The 9,248-nt window shown below is 44.4% G+C and overlaps 1 protein-coding gene across 1 annotated transcript in view; it reads left to right on the top strand.

The window, feature by feature from the left end:
- Positions 1-273: 273 nt before the first annotated feature.
- Positions 274-9,248, top strand: part of UBASH3B (ubiquitin associated and SH3 domain containing B) — a 764,382-nt gene continuing 755,407 nt past the window's right edge. Inside the window, exon 1 of the mRNA XM_078681838.1 lies at positions 274-738. Within this exon, the coding sequence (XP_078537964.1) occupies positions 611-738 (128 nt within the window). The 5' untranslated portion in view covers positions 274-610. The remainder of the gene's footprint in view (positions 739-9,248) is intronic.

Genomic DNA, 9,248 nt, shown 5'->3' with positions numbered 1-9,248 from the left:
CAGTAATGCAAAGCCAATTGTATCTTTTATTTGAGTCAATAAGATTAATATTTTCCTGTGATAAATACACTTGTCATCTAGGAAACACCCCTACCTGCTGTTACAATGATATGCTAATGCAATGGTTATCACGCCAGCTTGCCAAAGCAGACGTGTGGCTTTGCCAGTGCTTGTCTTCGCTTGCTGTAACTGTACATAAGCTGCATATTTGCTCCCAGAGTGCTGCAAGGCACGCACGCTGCCGCTTTAAGAGAGAGAGGGGGAGGGCGCTGGCACAGGAAGACAAGCCTGCCCACAAGACATCTGCCTTTTGATCCATTCAAAAAATTACCCAGGCAAATTCCTGACTCCTCGAAGAGGAAGTGCAATTGCAAGGGATATTTTCTGCACATGTTGCAGCGGCAGGGGCCGGGCCGTCAGCTGAAGGCAGGCCAGTCACTTCCTATGACTCTGGGCCTCCCTCGCGCCGCTGCACCAGGAAGCTGTCGGTTATTATTACATGCTAAGCTGGCTGTGTGGAAACACGAGTTCCCTCTAGCAGCGAGGCTGGGCTGTGCCTGGTCGGTGATGCCTGGGCTCTGAGGCATGGTGCTGTGAACACACGGGGGCCATGGCTGCGAAGGAAGATCTGTACGGGAAAGTGACTCCCAGGAGAAACCGGCAGCACAGGGCAGGGACCATCAAAAACGGATCGTCTCTGGACATTCTCCTGTCAATGGGCTTCCCGAAAGCCAGGGCGTAAGTGGCTGCCTGATTGTTTGTGTTTTCTCTGCATGTACTAAACACCACCCGAGCACGGATATCCCAGGGTGTATTTTTACGTGTTGTTGATATATCTGTATGTGGCACTAATGGGCGAATTGCTTCCCTACTCGAGCGAATGGTACAATGATTGTAACCATAGTGCCTCTGGAATGGCACCGCTATTGTTGCCTGTGATGGGCACTAATGGGTGCCTCTGTTACATGTATGTATAAACATAGGCTGGTGTTTATTGCTTGCATATATGATGCGTGTTCTGGGCCAGAGCCCCTTTCGGATCACAGGAACAGCATCAGGGCGGTGCGGAATGCAGCAGAAAACCAAACAGTTATCTAAAGTCCACAGGCGCCAAGTGACTTCCATTTTAGAGCCGCTCTGGTTGTGTTACTCGTGCTACGGTGGTGGGGGAGCAAATAAATACGAGAGGTGTGTGTTTGTGAGATGCTGTGCCTAGGGGTGTGTTTCGTTGATTCTGTGTGGAGAGGGTTCAGAGGGACTGCTGGGACGCTGTGTTGACTTTAATTTGCTTGTGTATAATAGCTGCCATATGCGGTGGCATGTGCTGTCAAATGTTTCGCAAAGATATGTGAGTGTGAGTGTAACATAGGTGTGTGTAGTAATGTTGTGCAGAGGTGTGTATGTATATGTGTGTAAGTAAGGCTCTGCAGAGATGGTGCAATTGTGAGTTTAATGCTTTTCAGAGAGGTGAGAGTGTGTGTGAGGCAGAGGTATAATTGATGCTATGCAGAGGGGTGTGTTTGTGCGCGCGTGAGATGCTGTGTGCGTGCGCGAGAGAGAGCAGCTGACGAGCAGCGAGGCTCGTGTGCTTGCAGCACGGTGGATGCAGTGTCACCCACTGCAGTGTTTCTGAGGCAGGGGTGTCGGTTTTCACTGAGGCGATGGAGGCTGGGAGTGGCTGCAGGCTGTGCTTATTGATAACGGAGCACTGACATGAGTAACACGCGTCCCTGGCGCTGAGAGACTTGCCGAGGGGGATCGGGGCGTCCGCAGTCTCCATGTCCAGAGAAAGGCCGGCCCGAGGGCCTGCTGACATGTCCCCTCCCGCAGGAGGGTGCTCAGGTGCTAGTTCGCTCGCCAGACGATACACCGCAGCGTTGACATTAAGATTAATGATGGCAGAGCGGGCATCGGCAGGACTTTCTGATTACAAAACTGGCCAGTTTATTTTTTGTGAAGTGTACTGAATACAGGGTTTATCATTAAAAGGTATTTAGACGTAGGGAAAATCTTTGCAGTATTAATCCCTAAATAACAAGTCATATTTCTTTTTTTATTTGTTGTAGGCGGGTTATTTTCAGAAAAAATATTGTGCTAAATGAGATTTGTTTTCTCGTGCACGCCCGCCCTTGACAGAGCAACAAATACATTTAACTTCAATCTATTCATCCTTACAATCTGACATGTTCTAGCGATATTTTCACACACCAGCTTATTGAAACGTTAATAAAATCCCAAGCGTGCATTGGCCGAGTCATCTCTAGTTACTGATCTGGTGAGATCTGCAAGTCAAGGGTTCGGGTCTCAGTGGGGGGAACTCTGCTTTTCATCTCTCGGAAGTCGATACAATTAAACCTTTGCGACTATTTCGAATAACAGGCCACCTGTTAATTATAGAGCTCGGAGCGGGCAACATTTCGGTAGCAGGCGCTGCACAAATCGAATTGTTCGCATACATAATGAGATCACTTGGATACGTTGTTGCCTCTTTTTAGTTGAAAATGTTATCCGCTCATATGTCAGGAAGGCCTGACATGATGCGACTACTTCCTCTGCACACGCCCTCGTTAGAGCCAGCTGCCTGTCAAGCATTATCTCAGTTCCTCGACAGACAGTCCATTTCTGGTCTCACCCTCTTATTTGTTTCAGACATTGTTCGGACGTGGCTGATCATGCCTCCCGATTTGATGCTAATGGTACCCGAGCAAAATCTTTTGGGGCACGGAAAAGGTGCCCCGCGTCATACTGAATGGCAGTTTGTACGGGAGCGCGCGGTGTCCTATCGATTCTTCCCTTGCTTGCCTGTCAGGTGTGTCTGCTGCATTGTTAGTGACCTCACTACTCCAGAGTCATATAGCGCCTGGGCATTATGCAGGAGGGAGGATACGCGATATCCATCCACCCAACCATCCATCCATCTATCTGTCTATCCATCCATCCATCTGTCTAGCCATCCATCTGTCTATCTATCATCCATCCATCCACCCACCCATCCATCCATCCATCCATCCATCCATCCATCCATCCATCCATCCATCCACCCATCCACCCATGCATCCATCCATCCATCTATCTATCTATCTATCTATCTATCTATCTATCTATCTATCTATCTATCTATCTATCTATCTATCTATCTATCTATCTATCTATCTATCTATCTATCTATCTATCTATCTATCTATCTATCTATCAGTTTCCTGATTACAATGATTCCACTTCTAAAGTCACCATTCACCTAGGCTCAGCGTGCACTCCATTCAGACTTCTTCCAGCCCTGGTGCTTTTCATGCACCCGATTCTGAAAAACATACACAGAAGGCAAAAAATGTGGAACGGAAATGCGTGCAGTAATGTAAACTATTAGCAAGTATAATGTACACATTCCATTCCAGTGTTTTTAGCTTGTAAATGCAATTACAGACATCTGTCAAGAATGTGCAGATTATTCCTTTCCCCAACTCCAAACGGAAAGACAGACACTGCTGAGCTGCACCCCTTCTGAACGGAAACCCAAGAAATCCACAGAAACTTCTGCGCCTTATTGTTCCTCAATGCTGAGGAGGAACAAGGTGTGTCCCCTATACATTGTCAGAAAATCACACTTTTCTCTCATGCATTGAGAAACTGGACAATATTTTGGTTTTGGCAATGCAGACCTATTGGCTTTGCCACTGCTTTTTTGCTGGTGCTGTTCAGATCGGCAAAAACAAAAAAGCCCAATGATGCATATGCACTATGTATAATCCTCCATGTGATCTTTATTACACCACGGCGGCTCCAACATACCGTAAATGCAGAGATGAGAAACTACAGCCATTTTGTTTTTTGTTTTCATTTACTGCTCCAAGATGGCAGAAGTAGTTCAATGAATGTATGCAGTACAAAGGTTAAAGTAATCCAATCAATAGGATGGTAAAGAAGATTTGCTCCTTGGGAGTTAGAGAAACAAGAAGAGGAGAGGGTAAGCCACCAAATAAGAGGCAAGCAAATTAGATTTAGTGAGAAAGCCAATCAACAGTGAGCAGTGGGCTGACCCAGATCCTACTGTAAGTATTGTATTGTAATTGCATTTATATAGCACTTACTACCCCTGACGAGGCGTCAATGCGCTTTTTCGGCGAGTAGCACACTACTCCGGAACCCATAAAGGATTAGTGGTGAATTAGTATAGTGAAAATATGAAAGTATTGAGAGAGTCCACAATAGGTCTTTGATAAGAGATAGCTAAAAGAGGTCCATAGGTGGCATTTAACAATAATGCACTACTCCTGTGCCTCACCAATATGCCTGAAAGGGTCATTTACGGAGGATGACTGATCCGTGAAGCTCCGTTTGTTAGCCCAAGTTCATGCCATCTCTTTGCCAATTAGAAGTTTTACTCAAGGACTAAGCAAAGCATAGCTTGAAGCCAGGAAAAACTGGGCTGTGGAAAACCACTCTTCTATTCAGGGGATACTTCATGCCCATCTTTGTACTATTGTGGGTGCAGAGGGGCACTTAATTTATTTAGGTAACTTGATATTTTAAGGGTGAAGCAAGAAGGCATAATGTCTCATTTAAAATGAGGCGCAAAGAGTAATAATAATGGGTTTACTGTGTGTGCATGGCTGGACATGACGTTTAACACCTGATTCATGAAAACCTCTGTTAGTGATGCGGAAAGGAAGACCACAATACTGCTATTTTTCTCCTTTCTAGGCGATTATACGTATTTTCAAAAGTTGCCTTGAGGTGCTAAGGTGTGCCAGTAACATGACACAACCAAATGTTTTCGTCTGAAATCCCACACAATCTCCAGATAGATTTAAATTGTTGGATATTCCAGGTGTCTTGAGAAAATTTCGGTGGAAATGCTTCCGATCTGGAACTTAAGGATGGGGTCAAGTTGGGAAGACCCAAGAAATGTAGCAATGTAAAAACATGTGCATAATTTTTCAAGGTTCTGGAAATTCACAAACTGGATGATTTGGATTATAGGCAATCTGCAGATATGGGATTATCAATGTGCAATTGTACATTCATTGTTGTATCTTTTTATTCTCAATGCTGAGTACATTTTTGGATGTGGAGAGATCCTTTTCCCTACATCCTTTTAAAATATAAGTGTTTGGGTGTTCCCCCACACTATAGCACCACCCATGCTTGATGTAGATACCTTTAGAATTGCGGTGAGCATTTTAAAGGGCTTTGCAAATGTTTGAGAATATCCACAAAGAAAAAACTTTATGTGTGTTCACTACTTTTGCCATGCTAACTTCGATGGCTCTCCCTGAGAGAGCAATCTTATTCCTACTTCGCCTTACACTAACAATGGCAGAAATCCATAAGCTGCAGTTATAAATGCTTTTTTAATACAGAACATTAGAGAGACCCTATTCCGTGAATCAAGCTCTGGAGTGACCGATTATAGATGTCACTTTATGAGTAAACGATGAGTCCACTTCAACGATTCCACAGCCCAACATGAATGGAGAAGGTGTATTTACGCTAAGGGCCAGATTCGGATGAGGTTTGGAAATCTTCCTGACAGAATGGGTTTGGGAATGGTTTCCGGCCGACTTGGATCGGGAGAGTCCGACCTACTGAGTACGATGCATCCGGATGCTTCCAGATACGATTCGGATGGACTCCCATTGACTTCAAAGGGAGCCTATGTTCCGACCGAATGCATAGGCTTTCATTTAAGAAAAGGGTGGCTGGGGAAAATCGAGCACCCTGTGGCGGGCACCCCTTGCTGCCTGCCACACTGTGCATGGCTGGTAAAGGGGGACCCATGGGCACCCCCACAGGCCCGAATGGGAAGGCTCTGGGTGCAGAGGAGGCCTGGGGCCCGCTACAGGCCCCCAAAGTCTGATTCTGACTTCCGATTCGAGTCGGATGGCACAATTCGAAAAGGCTGTCAGAATCCAGCATCTTACTCAGTCATTCGGAAACGCGGTCCGTAGAGATGCACGATTCTGCTCCGTACGGCTTGGTCATTCCAAATGCCGCCAGGTTCAGATTGGGGTATTCCTAATGCCTAATCCGCATCGTACTTGGTCGGTTGGAAACCTTTCCGAATCAGTCAGAAAGATACGTTCCTGATCCGATTCGGAGAGAGCAAATGCTGTTAGGAGGGTTTCCTAACCGTATCAGAACCGGGCCCTTAGTTGGGTAAGTACATCCTGAAAGAGGTATTTCTTTCCTAAAAACGGCATTCTCTGTGACATAGTGTACGCCACAGAGAGGTCTAGTTTTTGGGTGAACATTCAAATTAGTTTGAGGAAGTGTTGGTTACTTTTAGCATGGCAGTGTCCTCTTGGTATTTCAGCTCTTACATTGCTGGGTGCAAATGGCATTGAATTTATTTTTGCCTATTTTTAAAAGTCACCATATAATTACATCTATGATTTGATCACATTTCAACTTATTTGGAATTGATTGAAATACCCTGGAGTATGCATCAAAATCTCAGCAAGTAATGGTTTCCATATCCACCCCTGCTGCCCTACATGTACGTGTTCCATGGGTGATTTGCAAGAAGGAGTAAGTGTGATAAATACATGTGGTAGCACACTAAGTTCATTTTCCTTTTTTTCTGCATCGGAAAAGTATTGCTCATGGTGAAGAAATAGATAAGTCACACCAGGGCCTGTAGTAAGAGACAGCTGATGATTGAAAATGCTATATATATCTAGCTTTGAAATTAAGGAATAATTCGCACCAAAGGCAGAAGTAAAACACAGCTACTCTGAGAAAAATATGAATTGGGCTCTCCATCTGTTTCTAAAATTATCGAAATTTACTCCGAAGGTAAGAGCAAGTTTTTAGGAGCAAATTTAGGATTATTGCAGGCACGTTTTGTTGATTGGGCCCACCAATTCTCATTACAAAATATGGATGTAAAGGTGTTTATCTTGTGTTTCTGCTCCTCTATAGCAATACATTTAGCATTAGTTACTTGACATTCATGTTTTTGTCTTAATACCGTTACTCGTTATGCAGAGTCAATGTTTTGCAAGATACCTGGTAGTTATGTCTTGAATTACTAATAGGTTTGTATTAAATTGTGGCTACACTGTTTTCACCTAACCTGGGTTACTAAGTGCCTTGGAGGTACAACAGACATATGCGTCTAATTTCGGCACCATCAGGGCACTTTGCTATTATAGAAGGGGACACAGATGCTTGCCCAGCCACTTCTTTAATACCGATTGTGTGGGCACTACACGCATGCTGGTGCTATATAAAGGGGCAGTTTCATCATTTGTTTGGGGGTGTGGCCCCAGGAAAGGAGGGAGTTCTCTGCCTATTTACTTACTTCATATTACGGATGCAGAGACAAAGAGACTGTCAGGATGTGCAGTGACTGCGCCACAGAAGCAGGACCAAAGTGGGAACCCAAAGCAGCTCTGGCAATTTTGTTCAACCAGCCCTTGGGCGGGGGTGGGAGTGAGTGGCTGTGCAAGTGTGAGGCACTGCTGCTTTTGTTACTGGGGGCCGATATTGCGCCACCGCTGTAAAACCAACCCTCAGTAACAAAACCAGTCCCACAGTGGCAATACCGGCTCCCACCCTTCCAGGCTCCTGGACAATTGCCAGATGCTCGCTACGTCCAGTCCGGCCCTGCACAGAAGTTGCATGCAATTGTTGCATCACAGAAGGGGCCACTTGAAAGGGGGGATATTGAATGTGTACATCTCCCTGGAGCCGGGTGCAGTCAGTCACTGCACATGCTTACAGGAGAATCTCTGCGCCCCGCCCCTTTCAAATGAAGGCCGCATTGCCTCGTGCACTGTGAAAGGCAAACAGTTGGCTTCAAACAGCCGGTCTGTCTCTCACTATTGTGTGTTCCCAGTGCAGGTATGGGTTTGCAGCTGCACTGTGAACAGAGATTTTTTGTGATAAGGTGTGTACTGTCTAAACCTGCACCAGCGCACAAACTTAAGTGTTCATGGCTGCAGCAGTATCCCGTGCAGGTAAGGGCGGTGGGGCTGGGTTGGGGGGATTCGACAGACGACCATGAGGGGAAATTCATTAAATAATTATTTTTCCCTTGTCGTCGTTTGTCGAAATCCCCCCTCCCTCCACCCGGCCCCACCGCTCTTACCTGCATGGGCCACTGCAACGTGGCGGCACAGAGTGGGTCAGTAAGTCATAATAAGACCCCATATCTCTTATTGTATTTTATGTCAGTAAGTTGACTATACCTTTTAAGAGGCTCCACTCTTTATGCTGACAAGATGGCTCAATGAGTTCATCGCTTGACACTGACATCGGTAGTGATCTACAGGATGCAACTTCGAGGCTTCTGCCTGTCGAGGGTCAACTAACTGAGCATCATTGAACTATGTAAAAGCCACACCTGGTATTTGCAGACTATGGCAGATGCCTGGTATGAAGAGCTGTATAAAACAAGCTAGTATTATCAGTAGTAGGAGTTGTAGTAGTAGTACATTCTTTATTGTAGTAAAATAATTGTATGTAGTTTAAAATTTCAATGATTAAAACTTACAATCGAACTTGCAACAATCATCTTCAGAATTAACACTTCATACTATAAAATTCTTTATGTTCCCAACTTAAGCAATGATTTCCGTACATTATTCATCCATTTACCAGTGTATCACTATTTTCTTTACTTCAGTCTATTCTTTTTTCAATGACAAAGTGCTAATGTGCTAAATATGCAAAATATATGCATCTGGTTTACAGTAAGAGATTCAATACTTGCACCTCCCAGGTAAATGCAGTTTGTATTCCATCTTCTACAATAATTTACATCTATTATTTAACCATTTGCCAGTTTGTTATAATCTTCTTTGGCTCAGTCTCTGTTGATAAAATCTGTCTTGCTTCGCAATGTTTTGCGGACATTTACGCTGTTAATGCTTTATATGCATGATCTAAAAACGTTATCATCATTGTTATTGCACTGTCTTCTCTGAGTCTAAAACAGTATCTAACGGTTTCAGTGGTTGTTCTTATTTTAGCATTTTCGAACAAGGAGCATAAGTATATCCTCTGTATGGGCAACAGTTTAGGGCAGGTACATATTAAGTGTACAAGAGATTCAATAGTAGTTTCACAAGTTGGACTGCCTTTAAGTGCTGTGTTCCACTTCCCTTCAAACTCCCACGTAGGTATATGAAGTAGTCTTAATCGTAAGAATTTCCTTTTTGTATGACCAGGTAGGTTTAATCCTAAATATTTTCAACTCTGTACTGTATAAGTATCAATTACTAAATCAGTATGATTGTATTTTC

Source organism: Lissotriton helveticus, chromosome 3_1 (genome assembly GCF_964261635.1).
Source record: "Lissotriton helveticus chromosome 3_1, aLisHel1.1, whole genome shotgun sequence".
Taxonomy (NCBI): domain Eukaryota; kingdom Metazoa; phylum Chordata; class Amphibia; order Caudata; family Salamandridae; genus Lissotriton; species Lissotriton helveticus.
Note: the sequence above shows the minus strand (reverse complement) of the source record. Positions and strands in the feature narration are given on the sequence as shown.